Raw genomic sequence first — 20,795 nt, 5'->3', positions numbered from 1 at the left:
GACAGGAATCATAAAAAGCATCAAATAACAAAGACGTAAAATAACGAGGGGAGGTACTAATTTTAAATGAGCGATAATATAAAGCGGTTTAAAACAGCTGAATATATCTCAAGTAGCTTGGAGATTTACCATTAAATTGTAATCATTATGTGCGTTTTGTAAGAAAAGAACATAAGCAAATTGTGAATGTATTAGCTCTTATACATTTCATACATATTGAGACCATTTTAAATTTCTTTCTCAGGCTTTTATAAGGAAATTAGTCTGGTTTCCGGTCAAATTCTCGCTACTGAGGGCGAACTTGATGATCTCCGATTGAAAAAATCAAGAGGGAGGGGCAGGAAGCTGGGGCCTCACAAAGGGCAGGCTGCCGAGGCGAACAGAGAAACCACCATAGGAAACCACCATACAACGGATTTAACTGTAACTGTTCCTATATGTGTCACGTGATCTCACCTGAGATCAGATCCACTGACACAAGAGGTCACACTTCGCACTGCAGGTTAACAGAAACATCAAGAATACTTGTCCACGGAGCAGTGGTTTTGACTAGTATGAAAACATCGGTGTTCACTAGATGGAGCCAGAGCATTTCTAAACCCCAAACAGCGCTCAGGCATCACATGCATACAGAAGTCCTTATGGTCCCAGAAGATTATGTTGCTTTTATCTTTCACGCACAGGTTATAATATGAGATATATTTATTCCTAGAAGAGGTTTGTGTTTGAATCACCCAGATGCTCACAGCCATCAGATTTGTTCCACTGAATGGAGAAAACTCAGCTAATAAAGTTTTATTTTCACTTGAGAATTTGACACCATGACATGCTTGTTGCTCTTGCACAGAAACACAGGGTGGTCAGGCATCATTTGCTGAGCATACTGAAGGACAACAGCTCAGCCGATGGGAGGACCGTGTTTCAAACATAATACTTGAGAAATTAACAAACACTTACAACCTATAAATGCAACTTAAAGATTGATCTTATTGTAACGGGTCACTTCTTAATAAAGTTTTATACTTTTAGCAGTGTCATTTTCTCCATTCCGGATGTGTTAATTAACCTGACAGGACGGCAACTCCTATAGGCTGCGGGGAGGCTGCGGAGTTAATTTAGGGACACCTTAGCTCTCCCAGTCTCTCTCTCTCTCTCATTCTCTCTCTCTCTCTCTCTCTCTCTCTCTCTCTCTCTCTCTCTCTCTCTCTCTCTCCCCCCCCCACTACCGGTCCTGTGGGTGTGTGCGGAAGGTAAGCGCGAGCGCAGCGTAAATTGCGGGAAGTTATGTGATGTTAACGGAGATCACAAAGAAGGCGTCCGCAGATATTGACTGAAGTTTGTCCTTAGAGCCCAGCGTGAAGCTGTGTCTGTGTGCGTGTGTGCAACAGTGTCGGCGTTGCCGTGGATGCACGCTGTCTCTGCCTTATTTTAATGAATTAAAGGTACGAGATCAGGAGGTGTTTTATGTTTGTAAGTGTTTTTAAATATTATAAATGTGTTTAAAATTGTGTGACCTAACTATAACATACCTAACTATAACTATTTTGCTGGAGGCAAAATAGTTACGGTCACTATTTTTTCCCACTTTAGATTTCATTTAGATTATTTGTTTCTTTGTTTTATTTTATTTTTGTTTTGTTTTATGGCAAGGTGCAATATATATGGTTGACTGGGACTGTGCAATTCAGTGGTAGTGACTTGAATGGTGGCGAATTATTGGCTCCATAGAGTAGAGGCCCTCTTTTGTCATTTTGTTGTTGTATATCGTTTGCAGTGTATGTGGTATTTTAGCATTGTACAATTGGTCTGGAGCCTCTAATTTGTCTCTGTTTTAAGCTGTCATTAAATCAAGTCCAGGACAGCCTTTCCAACCTTTGCACATGTCACTTTACTGTTTGAGCAGTCTATTTTTAAATCATTTGCATCTATTAAATAAATTGTATTTTTTTCTGATATCTCAGCCTCCCGTCCCGTCTTATTCTGGATACGTGTTGAACCAAATTGACATTAACTGTCATCTCTGAACCATTTTAAATCACTACATTAATAACGTGTACGCACAAGATAAAAATATGTTATTTTCTGGGACTTCAGGAGCTCTGTACATGTAAAAAAAAAAAAAAAAAAAATTTGTTTTGTCATTTCATTATTTTTAATCTGAAAAAAAAAATCCACCTTTAAGGATCAGTGAGTAAGATTTAGATGAAAGGGATCTATTGGCAGAAATTGAATATAAAATAATCCTAATTATAATTTCATCTAGATTGTATGATTTGTTGTTATCTTTACCCAAGAATGGGCTCTTTATATTTAGATAATACTTTATATTCTCCTCTCTATGGAGGCCGCCATGCTTTTTACACTAGCCCAGACTGGACAAACTAAACACCTTTTGAGTTTTTATGACAGCTGAAGGCTACCACAGGTTCTCCTTCATGTTTAGAAGGGGAGAGTGAGGTGACGGGTATTCTGCTGAAACATGAAACTTCACCACTAAATTCTGCATACTGAACCTTTAAAGCTCCTTAATGGTTCACTCTCAGTGCTTGATTAGACCCTTGCACTTAGAACATTTAAAATCTGCCACGCTTAAGTCTGCCTGTCACTGATTTAACATCACACTGTCACCTGCGGCATTTTAACTTTTGTCTATGAGGTTAAGAATTCTGAATTGCCCAATTGCTGGTGCATTAATATATTACAATTTAATCTGTCTGTCGATTTATATCAATCGTTACACAACTAAAGCTGTTTAAACTTTTTTTTTTTTTAATTAGATCAGTTATATATTATTTTTGTGTAGCCTGATCAATATTTTGGGGGTTAATGCCATTATTATGGATTAAATATGTCAATACCGGTATGTTGGTCGATATATGTATATATATAATATATGGCAATAATTCTTAAGATGTTATTATCACTCTTATGAAGAGTCTAAATGGTAGTATACTATAAATATATATATTCACACATATATAACCAATATTTCTGTCTGAAGTGAGGTGTATATTCAGTATATATTCTGTATTTTTATTGAGTAAAATTTGGTTTATATTATTGCCTATTTCATTATTTCAGGTGTCTCATTTTGACTTATCTGCTGTTGTAAAAAAAACGAATTTCAATGAAGTTTATATACTTTTATTTTATGACAACAAAATGGAACTGAGGCTTGATATTTTTAGCTTTGACCATAAACTTTATCATAAATAACTAAAAGACAACAAAATTACAACCGTGTATATAGAGCTTAAAATCAAAAACTACATTGTATGTTGTGTAAAATAAGTTTTCCTACTGGCAGACTTTGAGGCTGATACATATCTTTGTGATTCAGTGTCATCAGTTCAACATTATGATTTCATACAGTTGGAAAGGGCAAGGTCACTGGTTTACTGGGGCGTATTGGCTGACCACTTGTAGTGCTACGCGAGAGTCCAGTTATGATGTATAGATTGGATATAGCCTGGAATCCCTCAACAATGATCAGTTTGAAAAAAACAACTTGATATTGAAAAGTATATTATTAATACAATATCTTAAAAGCGTTCATTAAGTTGAAACAAGTCAAGCTTCAGGGGCTCACAGTGAAACACAACACACAGACACTGAAAGAAAAGTCCACCACTCAGTCGTTTCAACAGGTCTTTTATAGAAACATGACAGATTCTTTCTGTATCTCTGAACAGTGCAATCCGCTACAACTCCTCCGTAAAGCTAAACATCGGACTCCACAGCTTATCGTGAACTATCGTGGCCACATTGATTGTGTATATATATGACATGAAAGAATGGACAGTGGGTTAGCTTGGTCACCATTAGCGACTAATATCTACATCAATGTTTACCATACAGACATTACAGACAGCAAAAGTAGCACGAGACACGACCTACAGCATGTAGACACTTGTTTGCTTTTTGGGATTATAAATTGGGGCTGTTGTGTGAAGTCACTTGAAGATGAAAGTAACAGTGACAATGTGTGTAAATGTGGACTTGTCTGGAGGTGCAGGCTGCAGGACAGTAGATTATCAGGCAGCAAGCATCACACCTCACAGCAGCTATGCACAAGACTACTTCCTGTTAATCTCTCTAGATAAAAAAACAAATGAAAAAACCATGAGAAGCCTCTCATTGGGTGACAAAAAAACTGCTGCTGCTCCTCCTTGTTATCTCTTGGTTGCAGGTTTGGGAAGTCAGTGTGTGTTCTGATCGAACTCTAGCATTCGCAGGAACGACCTGGACAGACACACAGACAGGAAGGAGAGTGAGTTTTAACTATGTAGTTCATCGATTTTCTGCTTGAAAATCAATGAATCAATCAAATCAAAAATAATTTACATAGCATATATTCACAAATCACAATCAAACTATCATCAACAAAATTCCTACACCAAGGTGGTATGGGGCTGGAGTTTGGATGTTCTCCCCATATCACCATGGTTTGCTCCTGCTCCTCCCACAGTCCAAATACATGCAGATGGGGATTAGGTTAATTAATACACTCTTAATAGACCAGAAGTGTTAAAGTGAGTGCACGCTTGTTTCTCTCTGTATGTTGGGCCCTGTGGTTTCGGTGACATCTGGTCCAGAGTGTACCCGGCCTCTTGCCCACTGTCACCTGGAATTGGCTCCAGCTCCCACTGTGCCCCTTAAAGGATAAGCATCCATAGTGGATGGATGGAGGAATTATATAATACACCAGGTTATAAAAAATAGAATATATATATTACTGTAAATTGTTTAATATTACTTCCCTGTAATTTGAATTTAAAGAAAAAATCATGTAATATGTGAGCCAAGCCGTAATTTTTGCTACTATTTAAAGCTTTAGCTTTATTTTACATGTGTGAATATTTATAAGGGTGTGTGATATATCATGTATACACTTAAAGGGATATATATTCATGTATTTTCTATTTTACAATATATTAATGTTATATTTATATATATTCATGATAGCAAAAGAGTGGCAATTTGGATCTTACGTATGTGGAAAATGATCACAAAGATGTGAGGATCATTTTGAGCCCACAACCTATAGACTGAGGACATTTTGGGAAAGTCAGGACATTTTATCCGGTCCTCACTTACCGACCCACCTTTAAAGATGGTTACGGTAAGGTTAAGGGGCTAGGGAATACATTATGTCAATGAGTGTTCTCACTAGGATAGTTGTACAAGCCTGTGTGTGTGTGTGTGTGTGTGTGCGCGTGCGCACATGTGCAGTATGTCCCTGTAGGCTCCTGCTGAGCTGCTTACACACTGCACACACACTGGGTTTTTCCATGCGGGCCACCTGTGTATATTATCTGCAACAATGCTTAAATCAAACTGGTTTAGTTTTCCAGTTTTCTAGCATTATCTTATCTTCAGGAGTCAAATATTAGAACTTATATATTCAAAACGTTAGAAATTAGGAGCAAAAAGACATGGGTGTTTTGAATGTAAAGGTCAAACCCTCAAGGGTATTGTTTACGGCTGTTGTTTCTGACACAAACCATCCCCTTCTCGTCCCTCCCTCTTATGCCTGCCAGACACCCAGAGTCCTACCACCTGTTGAACAGCGAGGTCTATGGCATCTCAGTCCAGCACTATGGGAGTTTTCCATACAATGTCAGTGTGTGTGTGTGACATACGGCCAGTTAACAGAGAAACAGATGGACAGTGTTTAAATATAACTTCAGACCCGAGCAGGACGTAAACAGGGTGATGAAACCATGAATGTTTCAAATGGAAAAATGCTACAGTTGTATGTGTACAAAGAAATGGGAGATTATGTGGAAGAATTTGTTCAGAACATCTTGTGTGTTGTAATAAATGTTCTGGACTGGTTTAGGCAGGTTAAAGATGATGGTCTATTCTGTTGACATTTGCAGTAATCTGACTACAAATAGAACTGTCACCCTGAGGTTAGATGCCTGTGCCAACCAGTGCAGTTTCAGTCCCTCCGCAGGTTCCTGACATAATCCATTCACAATGACATGAGCTCACTGTGACTTTTAACCTTTCACCAATGATGATGCCTCTCAAATGCGACAGAAAATGAAAAAAAACCCAAAAGGATACAAATGCGAAAAAGCGGTGATGCATGCGTAGAAGACACAGACAACGATTTCAAGAGAGTTTGTGGTGACAAGTGCCAACTACGGTGTCTGTTTAAAAAAAAAAAAAACTGAGAATTCGGCAGCAGAGTAAATACATCACTTCCTGTCTCTGTCGGCTGCACCCAGCTGCTCCATCTCTTGTCTGTGTTGTGCAAGTGTGAAAGGCAGACTGCGGGTAAACTCTGTGGCCAATTCTCTGAATTTTTCTCATAGGTCATGTTTGAAGTTGGCTTCTGTAAACGTTTTCTGGAGGTGTTCTTACGCTAATGAGGGAAAACATGGTCTGGTGAGGTTATTGGGACCTCTGACGACCAAAATCTTCTCAAATCATCTTTGAGTCCAAGTGAACGTATTAACAAATTTGGAGAGAATTAATGTGGAAGTAGCTATGGTCTTGGCTGGTGAGGGGTTGGCTGGGGATAAAGTCCTACACCCAAAACAGTTACTTAGGTAAAAGATGGGGTTGCTGCTTGGTAAATATCTGCTACCTTGGTCAGTGAGCATCTGCTGAGCATTGCTTCCTGTCCTCCTCCTGCAAAAAGAAGAGAGTAGAGAGTAAGAGGAGAGTATTTCATCTATTACAATTTTGTTGATGAAAACTACACAATCTGTACTAACCTGGTCATACATACTACTTTTATTTATTCATGCATTCACAATTTTCCAAGTCTAACTGTATGAATTTTTACCTCTTGTCCTGGTTGAACTTGCATCTGCAGTGGCCACCTACAATAAGAGAAAGAAGAAGCACTGATTTTCCTGATATTATCTTGCATTCAGTCTGTTTATGACTTGTGTGTCTGTGAATGTGTGACTGAGCCCAACCGATGTAAACATCTGGTAAATAGCCCAGCCGATGTGACCGCACCCGACCCAAACTTGAATGTCATTCCCAAACCTGACCCCAACCTGAATAGCATTTCGAAAGTTTTGCCCAAACCCGGCCTGAGTGTGTGTGTGTGTGTGTGTGTATGTGTGTGTGTGTGTGTGTAATCTGCTTCTTACTGAACAGGATGGTGATGCCAATGAGACAGAGGACGGCAGCTAGAATCAGGCCTCCAACACGCAGTCTGTGGTAGTCTGCACAAACACATCATCACCATTAGACAAGGGACCAAAACAAGCCAAAACCAAATTACCTCACAATTGAAAAAACATCAAGAAAATTTAAATATTACTGCTGATGGCAGATATCATCTCCCATTAACTTATAAATGATAAAAAAAAGACAACAAAACAATGCATTACCAAAAGTAAATGGGTCGTCTTCCGCTGTAGGGAGAGAAAAAGTAGAGCATTAGAGAAAATCTGGTTTGATGGGGATATACAGAAACATCCACACATCAAACATTGATAAAGTCAAAGGTACAAAGTGAGAGGAAGGTACACAATCACCTAGTTTAATTCTATCAGTAATGATTAACACAGCTGACAATCAGGTCAATACATTTCAACTTAAAGCAAACACTACACTCGATTTTAATCAAACATGTGAAGAAAAGAATGTAACTGCAGAAAAGTTATTTTTGAGGGGAAAACATAAACTATATAGTTCAAATCATTTCAGTTAAGGTTATTCATGAAAGTGAAAAATTAGTTTACGTACGCTTCTCTTCTTCTGCCGACACCAGGGACACGACTGTAAAAAAAAGTCCAATACAGAGACATTCAGATTTTACCATGGTGAAATACCTCCTGAAAAACTGTTTATCTCTTTAACTGTTAATCCCAGTTCATGAAGATTGAACTGAAATGAAACAAATTCTCTGTTGTTGTTGAACTAGTTTACAAGGTTGAAATGCAAACTGTTCACTTTAAATGACACTGCAGCAGTTCAACTCTCATCCAACTGCTGCATTTTCACATGGCTCACCTGTCAGCAACATGCTGATGACAGCAGGTCCTCAGGCAGAATGTCCTCATAATGAGGGAAGTGGAGCAAACAGAACCTTTGTACTTAGTGGCCAAAATTACACTTTAAGACTTGTTAAGACTTTTACTCACGTGTCATCAACACCAAAGCACAGATCTTTGACATCTTGGAGCTTGAGGACGTTTAGCTGTGGAGAGAAATACAGTGATATCAACAACAATGTTGTTATTAATGAATTTTACATGGAGGCTTCTTGGTTACTCTAGCAACAACCCTAATAAGTAATAAGGGTATTAGAACCTGCATGTTTGAATGATGCATTCATGTGGCCTGCTATTTACTAAGGCCTGAGTTGTGCTATAATGGAGCAGATAAAATCTTCTTATAATAATAATCACATTTTATGTGTGCAGGATACACAGCTTATTACAGTACTCCAAACTGGCTCAGACTGGCCAACAAAGTCAACACAGGTGTGATGCAACATTTAGTCTTTTTGTGTTTTCTGAGGGGCACTCACAGGATTTAAACACACAGAGACAAACTCATCACTCTTACAGTACATACGTCCATCCCCTGTGAAGCACACAGCACATCTGATTCAATTTATATTGACATTAAATGTCTTCTCCGGCTCGCTGGCACTGAGACTCACAGAGATACTTGATCCGATGTTGATGGGTACAAAGTGCTCTAATGGAGCCATAACACAAGAAGCTTCAGCTTTTGTGTGTAACGATTCCACTTCACATGTAAAAGCATCAAAGCTTCAACATCTTTCTCATTTCAGAGTTATTCTTCAATTTTTACCACGGGTTTTCAAACTCTCTAACGTACATCCCTGTGTGCATGTGATCCCATGAGTGTGGATGCCCAGATTCTTACTTTTATATTTAGCTTTCCTTTGCTGAGGGGAAAAAATCCATGAAAATATGATTAAAGTCCATTCACCCTTTAGTGTATAGATTAGTGTAAAGATGATGAGATGTTTGCGTCTTTTGGGAATCAATCGAGATATTTTTATTTTCTAATGCCTGATAATGACTGATAACTGAAGAAAAGCTCTCTTAACATATAGATTCCCAATAATATTTCCCATGACTGTAAGACAACAATCACACTTATACCGTCCTTAACGAACAAGTACTTCCTTCAATTAGATCCCATGCTGAGTCTGAGCTGCTTATCACCACAACTTGGCGGCTATGTTGAGGCAGCAGCAGAGGAGACACACCTCACAGTAGTGATTTTCCACTTACTGCACTTTTCCACTGAGAGTAGGGTACTCAACAGTGGAGAACAAACCACCCTTGTGAATTCCAGCTGAATCTGAGTAAAGCACAGCGTTACGATCTCTAAGTTTGTGTTAACTGAAGGTGACACAAGTGAAGATATTGCTGTAAGTAAAGTTATGAAAGAGCTGTAAGTAACGCTATAAAAACAAAATACATTGTTAAGATGTTACAGTTAAACTACTAGCGTTTGGTATGATTTAACATCTTTAAGTTTCTGGAAGGAAAACAACGGTGACCATTGAGGCTCAGTGATTAAAAAAATACCAAGGATGTGAATAAACCAATGTGTCTTCCTCGTTGGTTGTTGGTATTTAGAGTTTGGCAGAAACTGAGTGCCGCTCCACAGCAACCCAAGGCAACGCAGAGGGAATGTAGAGGTTGGGAAACCGGCCAACAACCATAAGAGAACAGTTTACCTCGGAAAAAAGACAAACACATAGTAAGGAGCAAGTAGAGCGAGGATGAGCAGAGAGATGGCAGAGGCCGTCATGGGAGAGAGAAAGATGGGAAGAAGACACGAAGACAAAGAAGGAAAAGTAAAGCTGATATTGTTGAAAGGTTGCGTAGAAGGTGAGAAAAGCAGAGGACTGGGTATAGATTATACAGAGGTGGCGCCTAGCTCCTCCTTGTTCCTATTTGAGGATCATTTTCTAAAGCAAATGTTAGTGCAAGGTGGAAGTAGGGTGTGAGTGCTGGAAGTGTGTGATAACATTTATTGAGTTCAAGGAGTATAAGGGATAAAAGCACAGCACCCAGATGGATAAAGTACAGTGCTTGTAACGCTGAGTGCTTGGAGTAGCCATAAAGCAGTTGCAGCAATTAACATAATTAGTGCCGGACAGTTTAATTGGTTTAATAGGTTGAATATTGGCCGATATGAGCCTTTCTCAGACATATCGGTATCACCATGTTCTGTATATTTTGTTTAGAGCACATCAACACCAGTGACATCTTTTATCACCAAAAACAATCTTGATCGTCCCCTGTGTCCTCTAGGTGTATCGCACCACCCACTCACTCACAGAGAATCCAGCAAGGGATCCCCTGCTGTGTTCTCACATCAGATTCAGCAGACTTTCTGTTGACTTTATACTAGGGGGCCAGGCGGAGAAATCCCACAAACTGTGGAGGCTCTCACTCTGACATTTCTGCTCACACATACATAGTCTCCAGAGAAAATGCGGAAGATCTCCAGAGTTCAGTGCATATCTGAAAGCATTGGGATCACTAGGCAGTGAAGGCCTGCAACTAAAGAAATATTTTTCTTATTGTTGATTCATAGTCTGTGAAATGTGCGATGCATGTGAAAAAGGCTGATCCCAATTTCCCAGAGCCTTAGGGAAAATATTGACATTACTGGATTGACTTATTAACAATCGAAAAGCTAAAATATAACTAGGGCTGCGAGCAGCATTGTGCGGGCCCAAGAACTTGCGATCTCGGGACCTGATGCGGCAGCGGGGGAAGGAGAACAGGGACCTGGCGGAACGGCTCTGTGTGCCTCCCTTATACCGTCCTTAATGAACAAGTACTTCCTGCAATAAGATCCCATGCTCTGTCTGAGCTGCTTCACACCACAGTGTCGCGGCGATGTTGAGGCAGCAGCGAAGAGACCAACTTACAGTCTTGATTTCCAACTTACTGCCGCTTTCCACTCAGAGTAGGGTACTCAACAGTGGACAACAACCCCCCCTTGTGAATTACAACTGAAGCTTGAGTTAATCACAGCGTTATGATCTCTCAGTTTGGGTTACTTTTGGTGGAAGGTTAAAGGAAAGATAAACACGTCATTTCCTGCATCCCTCACGGGGGCGCTGGACTACGGCCACTTATCACGCATTACAGCCCACGCCATCAAGTGTAGACCATACGATAACATTTAATGTAAATCAAATTTAAGATGTAAAGAGGCTAACCTCCCTTTTGCAGAAGGTGGTGCTATCACTACATAGACTAATAGATCTGTTCAGGTCAAAATCCCTTTTAACAGGGGTAAAGAACCTAGAAACTTCCGAAAGAGCCACATGTGAGTGATCCTCTCCCAGGATCACCAGAGGTGCAATTGTAATGGGGAAAATCTGAACGATAAGGGTATTTACAGCATTGATGAGAATAAACAGTTTGTTTGAAACCTTTGAAGAATCTTTTTATATAATGCCTGGCTGAAATGGTAAATCACAAACAAATGTTATTCTTTCAGCTGCACCTCAATGTTTACATGGTCACAACTCTGACCATGGTCTTAAGACTTGTCTGAGCTCATTTGAGCTGTATACTGTAAAGCAGCCAGGGGCAGTTCATCAAAGAATAAAACATGTCACTTCCTGTTGCCGGCAGGTGGCGCTGTGTCGATGGGTCAATATTGACATATGGATCTGATCAGGCCAAGAATGTGATCGTGTGAGAGAGGTTTGAGGCTGGTTTGACAATACACAGAGGAGTTAAAATAGATCCCTCTTTTTCGGCGAATCATTAAACTTAGATGCCATGCCACGGTCACACCGTGTCATGTACACTAAAACATTTAATACGTTTATTGAATTTTCTGCCAACTTTGGGGAGTTTTGGAGCATGTCTAGGCCCTGAAAAATGTAATTAATTTACCTGAAAAAGAATAACAATGACATCAGTTTCAATAGGGCCTACGCAATGTCATTGCTCGGGCCCTAATTAGCGTAATAATATATAAAAAACCACATCAGAGAATCTAGAACCAGCCATTTCTGGGTATTTCTTTACTTATAAACATATAGATCGTCTAAACAGTTGACTGATTAATCTAGTTGTATCAGCTTTAATGTAGAAACAGTTTCATGCAATACAAAACTTTTACAAAACAAACAATCAGTCCAATACAAGCTGGTATTGAAAAGCGCTTTAATAAACTGAGTTTTTTTTCCCCTGAGCATCAGTACCCTGTAGAGCCACTGATCCTGAGATAAAGACTGTTCTGTTCTGCCTCTGTCATGCCTCTTTGCCTGTCTCCAACTGTCCCCTGTTTTGTTTTTTGTCTTCAGTTTTCACTGTATCTCTCTTCTTTGTGTCTTTAGGGTTGTTTCCCCACTTTATTGTCTCTTGCTCTCTACACACCCTGTGCTTTTTTCACTCTTTTCCTCCTATGTGATTTAAGAATAGCCCGTTTGTTTTAATTCGATGGTTCACACTGCTCTTCTGCTTTTGTCAAGCTACTGCTCATCAATTTTCTCCAGCCTCTTTAATCCTCTCCTCTACCACTTGCCTTTTTCGACACACTTCTGCACGTCCTTGCTCCCTCACCCGCCCCTCTGCTGTCCCTCTTTGCCACTCCCCTCCCTTTCTAATCTCCCTGGAGCACAGGCTTCCTGGGCTTGATGCCCGTCTCATGCTCATACACTATCATCCTCTCTTTTCCATCCCCTTTTTCTTCTCTCCTGTTATTTACCCATGAGTAACACAATAAGTAGCAGGGCCTTTAAGACAGTTAACGTTCTTAAATGGGGGCTCCTCGGTCTAACATGGTGGACAAAATAATAGAAAAACTTCACCCGGCACCATAAACTACTGCCTCCATAAAGCTTGAATCAACACCTGCCTTAAAAAGAATGTTAAGGTCCTAAATATGTCAGAATCTTTCTCCATCAAACTCACAGCAAATGTTGAAAAATGCCCTAACCCGCAATATTAAAAAAACGACTAAAACAATTATGGGATTGTGTAATACTTTTGTTGTTGGTTTTCTTAATTATATATTTTTAATGCTCTGACCTCCATAGCATAAATAGAGAAATCTAAATCTCTGCAAAAGAAGACCAAAACTAGAAGACCAAAACTAGAAGACCAAAACTAACTCCATGACAATTGAAAGACTGAATGATTCCTTCTCTGGGTACAATGGATGTAGTCTGTACATTTCCTTGGTGCTGGCCATAATATTTTCATATTACCAATGAACAAATTACTGCTTTTTCTGTTTGTGCCACCATAGGAAAGGTCACCAAATACAAATACAAACAACCCTGTTCTTAGAGCTAAACCTGATACTTTATAGTTTAAAATGGTGTTTTAAAACTTAAACAATCCAACCAAACAAGCGTAGAAGCTCTGTACCAGACATGAAAAGTGTGAACACATTACCTTTCCCATACACTAGGCATGTGTGTGCCAGTGTAAACAGGAAGCAGACTGTCTACTCTGCAGCTGGTTGCTTGGTAGCAGAAACTACCACGAATGAGAAACAGCAATGGTGAAAGCTAAGAGCAGGGTTAGCAATGTTTGGGTTTCACCACTGCTCGTGGAATTGTGTCTTATAAGACACGTTCAGTAAGTGAATGCAGGGTACTGTGTCATTGTTACACATCATATCCGTTTCTGTTAGTCAATCCTCAGATACAGCCACTGAGTTTCCAAACTAAAGCGTGGCCAGCAGCTTTTCCCAACTTCTCAGTTTTAAGCGCTCAGAAAGTCAGGAGGAGTGTGGGCGCTAAATGTAAACATAGAAACAATGATGCATATTAAAAAATAAAACGTATTAGTGTCGATCAGCCTAGGTCCTGCATTTAGCAGAGCAAAAATCACTGTTGCAGCATGAATATCTACACACACTGAGGCACACAGACATACAGAGAAAGGCCACCAGTTGGCTTTGAATATGAGATGTGTTTACTTCTTCCTTATTGTGTCTATAAGTTAGGTGACAACACACATACAAACGAGTCTAGAAATAGACTACATCCAAATGAAGTGAGGAGCAAAGTGTTTTACAAAGTCAACGGTCATAATCCATCATTTCTTGAAAGAGTGATGGTGGCCAGCATCATATGAATACGTAAAGCTTTGTATGTACGGTATGTGTGTATGATAAATCTAAACTACTTAATGTACAAAGTGGTGTGAGTTTATGTATTTATATGAATATAACCCAAAATTAAGAGACTGAATTTCTGCTTCCTTTATTTTGAGTGCATGTGACTGCATGTTTAAGATTTGGCGTGCACAGTGTGACTGAGTCCCTGGTTTTGTTCATTCGCCACACCCAGCCCTTTGAGTGCTGGACCCCAGTGTGTGTGTGTGCGTTCCTGTAATGCACTACAAATACAGCTGCCTGTTCTCAGTGGCATTATTTATTCCTAAATTAGCAGCACTGGATTCCACATCCTTTACGACAAACACATGTGTGCACGCAAACACTATGCTACCTTGTATCTCAGCTGAGACACACTTAACGTTCTTTGTAAATTTGTTATTTCTATGACTCCAGTACAAAATGTTTCTCAGTAGTTGAAAGGCCAGAAATATGACTGATGAAGCACATGACCTCAAATTCCTGAACTATTAAAAAGAGAACATATATTTTCCGTTGCTGAGCAACTGTGGAGTTGGGTGTTAACAGCTCAAGACCAAAGATGAAATTCAACATATGCAGCTTAAGAGCATTACTGTTTAAAACCACAAATAAATGGGAGAGATAGGAAAGAGGGAACAGACAGAGGGTGGGAATCAGTGGAGGCAGTGCACTGATGAAGAAAAGGGGGGAAATGGATGGAGAAATAGAAAGGGGAGAACAAACAAGTTATCGAGTGAGTACGAGTGGGAGTGAACATGGTGCGAGAATCGAAGGCAAGGCAAACGAGAGAGGAAGGCAGAGAGACGGGAGAGTGCGGTTAGGAAAGAGGAGTGGAGCATACAAGAGCAATGAGTCACACATGGTAACCAGGCTAGCAGAGCTGCTAGCAACACGCTCCATGCTTCCTTCCTCTGCAGGCATGATCAGTGGGTGAAATGATGGCGCATAATTCCATCATTCATCTCATCTTTACCTCCAGATAACTATTAACCCTGCACTAATGGACAACGACAGACTAGAATAAAAACAAATTCACATTTTGATAAAACTCCGCCTGTAAGATGTAACTTTTTTGTATCGAACTATTGTAATATTGCTCAAATAAACTTTTCAAATCAGAAAAGATCATCTGCGTCTCTGCTGCGATGGAGCTGTGGAGCGTGTAGTTACATAGGGAATGAACTGAAGGTCACAGTCACATCCCTCGCGATAAAATCAATGTCTCCTTGTCGAGGTTTCTAAATTTGTGTTCGTGAGGCACCAAAGCGATGAGAGGAAAGGTGAGGAGTCGCACCTCTTTCTCTCCTTTTCTTTTTTAGGATCTGTGGTCATGTGAGGCGATGACAGAGAGCTAAGTCTGTCTCATCTGAGAAAGGAGATATAACACTGTTACAGCTCAACCTGTCTCCACCTCTGTCTGTCCCCCTGTGATCTTACTCATCTCTCTGTTCTGTCTCTTTTCACAATGCAGTTGTATTTTACAAGAGAGAAAGAGAATCGACAGCTTTTATCTCTGTCTTTTTACTGTCTTTTCCCTTACGACAACATCTGGCCCAAATATATATATATATATCGGATCATTTGATAACCAAATAAATGTTTCAATCATCTAACAAGTCAGTTTCTCACAGACATAACTCTTTAAATGCGAAGAAAATTGTTTTCTACCTTTGCAAATACAAAGTTCCAACGACCATTATCAAAACTGAAACCATCAATACCAGAGATGTTCCAATAGCTCTAGTAGTATTGAAAATGTATATTAAGTATATTAGCTTCACCCAGATAAAACTGCTAAGGACCGAGTATAGTGTTGACCTAATGTTAGCAACTTGGCAATGTTCTACGCTGGAAAATCCCACAAAGACAAAAATCCGATGTGTAGCAAATGCAAGACTTCACTTTCAAGTCATGTGCAAACAACAACACTAGAAATCTCATAAAGCAATTGAAAAACAAGAACCAGCTAACTTTGGAAACGACATTCAAACGACGCAAAGCACGAAACATACTTGACTAAATCATTTTCTTTGTCATTTATGACCAAACCAGATCTAAAAAAGATTGTAATCAAAAACATATTTATGTTTTTCGAAGGGTTTATCATACAGGGTTAGAAGCATGCGGCTGTTAACATATGTCATATATGTTATTATTTTAAATGCATTGGTATTAAAAGCAGCACTCAGTATTGGCCGATAGACAAAGTCCAGGTACGGGAATCGATACAGATTAAGGGAAAAATTGTATCTGAACCAATATGGTACTGTCCTCTCGACTTTACAGTTCTATAACACACAGCTCCTGTATCTGTCCTTGTCCCAATCTGTCCTTGTGCCACATAGTAGCAAACTGATATGACCAGTGCCCTTATCAGCTGGCCCTTTCACATCAAACACACACACACACACACACACACAGTATCAAAATGTTCAAACATTCCCTAACAGTTCCTCATTTGTATTCAATAGTCAAATTGGACCCATGATTGATAGACGTCCACTCAGCTGATATTTCTATACATTACAATGTGAAAAGCGTTCAAGGGGCCCGATTCTAAGGTTGAACGTCTGCGAAGTTTTTATTTCTCTTCTCTGGTGAGATTAAAAACGGACCAAAGACACAGTAAAACGTGTAAATGTCAGTAACTGCACTTGAAGCAGATGTTTCTCTAAATCTCTATCCAGTACAAACAGTGCGTCACCAAAGCGCGTGCAGCAGGACTCTATTATCCCGGGACGTTGGTCCCAGAGCGCGTGCCGGGCCATTGTGCTGGCGCAGGTCGGCTCGAGCAGACGAGTCGTGAACAACCTTAAATTGTAACATGTGCTGTTCTGTAAGCATTTTCACAACCTTCAAAACTTTTCTCACTTTTCCCATTTTTTTTTATCCGAGCCCCCGTTTCGTTCTAAAGTCACTTCTTGACCCTGTTGGTTTGAAATACACGGATTTATCAACAGCTGTCTGTTCAGAGAGCCCTCGCTGGCGGCAGATAACTAGCTAACGCTGCTAAATTGTGCGTCAGTTGGCTAAAGGAAAAAATAAAAGATGTGTATCAGTATATTAAAAAGTTATTAAATGTGTTCGACTGAAGCCGGAGGAGCGAAGCGGGGAATACGAGCCGGTCCTACGATCAACACTCACCTTTTACTTGTTGTTTTAGCTGCGACTCAAACGAGGTAAATTCTCCAGTGACACGGATACGAGGGACGGAGCGGAGAGCTTCACTGTGCGCCAACACCCTGTCTGTCTGCACTGACACACTCAACAGGTTGGTCTGTTCTCTGTGTCAGAGACAAAAGAGGGGGACGGAGCTTACTACGCTGGAGTGAGGCGGGTGGATCCTGATCCGGGGTCGGTGTGTTGGTTCTGTGAGCCCGGTAGCTGGAGGGGTGAGGGGCGTGGAGGCGGATCCAGAGTCAGCCCTGAACAGGAGGAGGAGGGGACCTTTAATGGTTGCTGGTCGAGAACGAAGATGAGGAAGTTTGTCGAGCTCCACTCTGACGGTTGATGAGCAGTTAACAGAGGCAGAGCTGCTGGATGCAGAGGGATCATTTAATTATAGGCTTATAATACTGTAATATACAGTGATAGGGAACTATAGGAGATCAGTGCTGCTCCATGGAAACAAAAGTCACTAAAGGACAGAGATTTAAACCATTTAATCTGCTGCAAACAGAGCTCAGTGGCAGATCTAGCTATTGTCTATCCCAGGGGGCCACAGTGTACACAGAGAAGCCAATTATATAGCCAACATCCACGCACAATGCCCGTCGCAGAAAGGTGCACATTGAAGTCGTTCCTTGTTCACTGTTATCTCCATAACTTTGAGCAAAGACACAAAACATTGAATACATTTTGAAAATTGTTCCTCCCAAGCACAGTAGCTGAGTAACATCCTCCTGAGGCTGCATTCGACGACTGGGTCACAGCGGTTCAGCTAAAACTGTCCCCATTTCAAAGGCTCATTCAAATGTGGCTAACAAACGTTTCCTTCCAACCCCCGAGACACAAAGTCTCCAACAGGTCGACCCTCCCTGTACCAACCTATCCCAGGATTCATTAGGCACCAGTGACAAACCGCTAAAGAGGTAATGGCACCGGTAAGCCACGAGAAAGTGAGAAGAAAAGCAAGTAAAGCGCTTCAACTCAACCGAACAGCTAACAGTACATGTTAAAAAAACAAATGGCATTAAACTTTCTTGTCGTATCAAACATCAGCTCTGTTGCTAGGTAACAGCAACAAGAGGGGGACGAGATGGAGATACCCGTCACAGAAATCGTCTGTGTACCAGGCCGTCTCATTTTAATTCAGTATTCGCGGCCCGCAATGGAGGGGGTCTTCATGAGCCAGTAAACTGTGGTCTCTGAAGGATGCATCCCTAAAATGTCATATTTGTTGTAACTATTGTTAGTAAGTGAGTAGTTTATTAAAAAAGGGCAGGGGCCTATTGGGGGATTTCAGTGGGGACCAGTGCCCCCCTGGCCCCGCCCCTGGATCTAGCCCTGACATAGCTGAAAAAAAGAACACTGAAATACCAAAGTTGTGATTTAGTGTATAGGGACATTTATTTTCATTTCATTTAAGTTGTTGTTTTCTAATTCTTTAAGTGAGGAAATGTTTGACCACTTGATCATACAGCAAACAGGAAGTGAACAAAGACCAAGCATAAGACTCTGTTTTTATTTCCCACACTTTCAGAAGCTATATGCAGCATTATGACTACGTGACCCAACTAAGCAGCACACATGAGACATGTAGGTTTGTTTCTATCGGAATAAAGATGATTTTCACATCAGTACAGATATATATGAAGAAATAATGAGGGGCGGGGTCTTCACTAATGACATCATCACATCCTTCTATGCGGCTGCATTCCCACCCTTGTCAAAATCAGCTGAACCTCAGTTAGTAATTTTTTCTTTCAAATAAACGTTTTTTTCCTTTAACAGGTCTGTACAAGAATCATCTGAGCCAGTGTGTTTCCACCAAACCACCCCCCTCATTACACACCCACACACAACAGATCTCTCCACCCCTGTCTGTCGACTTCTTCCCCCAGGGGAAAACCGGTTTGGCAGGTGCGATATCAGATTTCACTGTTGTCATCCTCCACTTTTCTACAAAGTAAGACAGAAGAGAGGGGCAGGATTTGCATGGCAGTTTGTGAGACTATGACGTTTGTGAGACCATGACACGAAAAATGAGCACACACAGATTTAGCAGTGAGGTTAAAGAGGAAATAATGACTTACTTCTCCTTTCTGGAGCATTTGTTATCTGTGAGGAGAAACCAAGATGTGTTACTGCAGTTTCCCTTCCACACACATCTTTATTACTTCTCTGACTATACTTAATGGCTTTAAGATTTTATTTGATATTTAATAAGAAATTATTCACACAAACGATGTTGTGGTCCACATTATTCAGTAATAATTTTTTTTTCACAGATTACAGTGATTTATTAACCTGTGTTCAACACTTACAGAGTAAAACGATGAGTCCTCCAATCACCAACAAGAAGGACACGATTAAGCCTCCAATTCGTAGCGATTTATAGTCTGTTGGAAAAGAAATGTTACAAATTAAAAGGGTCCTGGTGAATTTAATAAATTATGACAATAGATGGGTTGTACATCATAAAGGAGATCAAGGTTGTGATACTTACTGTAATCAAATGCACCTGCAAACACAAGAGGACAAGAAGAAATAAGAGAAAGAAACTAAATTGCCAGAATTTATTGTTTAAAAAAGAGCTAGTGTCGAGGTAAGCTGTGGCCAGAACACAGTGGTCCATGTTACTGGGTTACATTTAATCTTTTTTTACGGCATCTGACCTTCACCGGGGGTAGCAGTTTTTTTTGTGGAGACAAAAGAAGTTCAAACGTCTTCACAAACCAGTTTCACAACAAGATAAGGGCAGAGCAGAGTTTTGGTCTTACCTGCTTCAGTTTCCATGAAAAGGGTGAAAAGCACTGCAAGAGAGCCAGACAAATGAAATGTTAATTTTGTTGATGGGGAGGGAGTTGTTTGTGTACAGTCAGGGCCTTGGAGGAGTCGTCTCACAGTCAGCACTTTGAGATTACATTGTAGAAGCTTAAAAAACAACGAAAAACTTTGTTGTCAGGGTCATTGCAAGTTTTTGACACAAGGGACTTTTTGTATGTTTGTAAAAAAGAAGAGATCAGTAGGCATGTGGGAGTTGCTTTGAAGCCCTTTAAAGTTCATGTTGTACAGTTATTTATGTATAAGCCTGTGTCAAAAATTCACACTCACATTTTTCAACTTCCAAACAATTTCCAGCTGCTGCATTTTTAAGATTACGACTTTTAGTGTTTTGTCTAAATTGTATTATCTTCCTGCAGTGTCTTTGAAGCACCTACAGTGAACATTATGTCCCAGAGATAACACAATAATCCACGACCATGAGACCATAAAACATATCAAAGGCCTTTTTTTCCCTTAGCTCCTGTCTACTCTTTTTTATGCATGACACTGATGGTGAGAAACGATGTTTGCACATATGTGGAAAGAATCTGCTGTAAATATATGATTTACCTGCAATTACAGCCACGATATTGAGTTGAGCCATCTTCAACACAACTAGGAGTCAGACAAAGAGAAAGAAGTGGAGACAGACAGAGAAGGAGAGAGAACATGATTGTGAGATAGAACAACAGGAACAATGGAAACGC

The 20,795-nt window shown here is 40.2% G+C and overlaps 1 protein-coding gene across 2 annotated transcripts; it reads right to left on the bottom strand.

Moving 5' to 3' along the window:
- Nucleotides 1–3,635: 3,635 nt before the first annotated feature.
- Nucleotides 3,636–17,504, bottom strand: LOC128449050 (phospholemman). Of its 2 annotated transcripts, none has more exons than XM_053432039.1 (8): nucleotides 17,245–17,504; nucleotides 8,115–8,170; nucleotides 7,717–7,749; nucleotides 7,359–7,382; nucleotides 7,116–7,190; nucleotides 6,800–6,836; nucleotides 6,596–6,642; nucleotides 3,636–4,242 (listed from the first exon to the last, which is right to left on the bottom strand). In XM_053432039.1, the coding sequence occupies exons 2-8, from the start codon at nucleotides 8,146–8,148 to the stop codon at nucleotides 4,223–4,225; spliced, it is 270 nt and encodes an 89-aa protein (XP_053288014.1). In that variant the 5' UTR covers nucleotides 8,149–8,170; nucleotides 17,245–17,504; the 3' UTR covers nucleotides 3,636–4,222. The 2 variants fall into 2 exon arrangements, with proteins under 2 accessions (XP_053288014.1, XP_053288015.1); XM_053432040.1 differs by having other exon boundaries at nucleotides 6,599–6,642; nucleotides 17,245–17,501.
- Nucleotides 17,505–20,795: the final 3,291 nt, after the last annotated feature.

Source organism: Pleuronectes platessa, chromosome 10 (genome assembly GCF_947347685.1).
Source record: "Pleuronectes platessa chromosome 10, fPlePla1.1, whole genome shotgun sequence".
Taxonomy (NCBI): domain Eukaryota; kingdom Metazoa; phylum Chordata; class Actinopteri; order Pleuronectiformes; family Pleuronectidae; genus Pleuronectes; species Pleuronectes platessa.
Note: the sequence above shows the minus strand (reverse complement) of the source record. Positions and strands in the feature narration are given on the sequence as shown.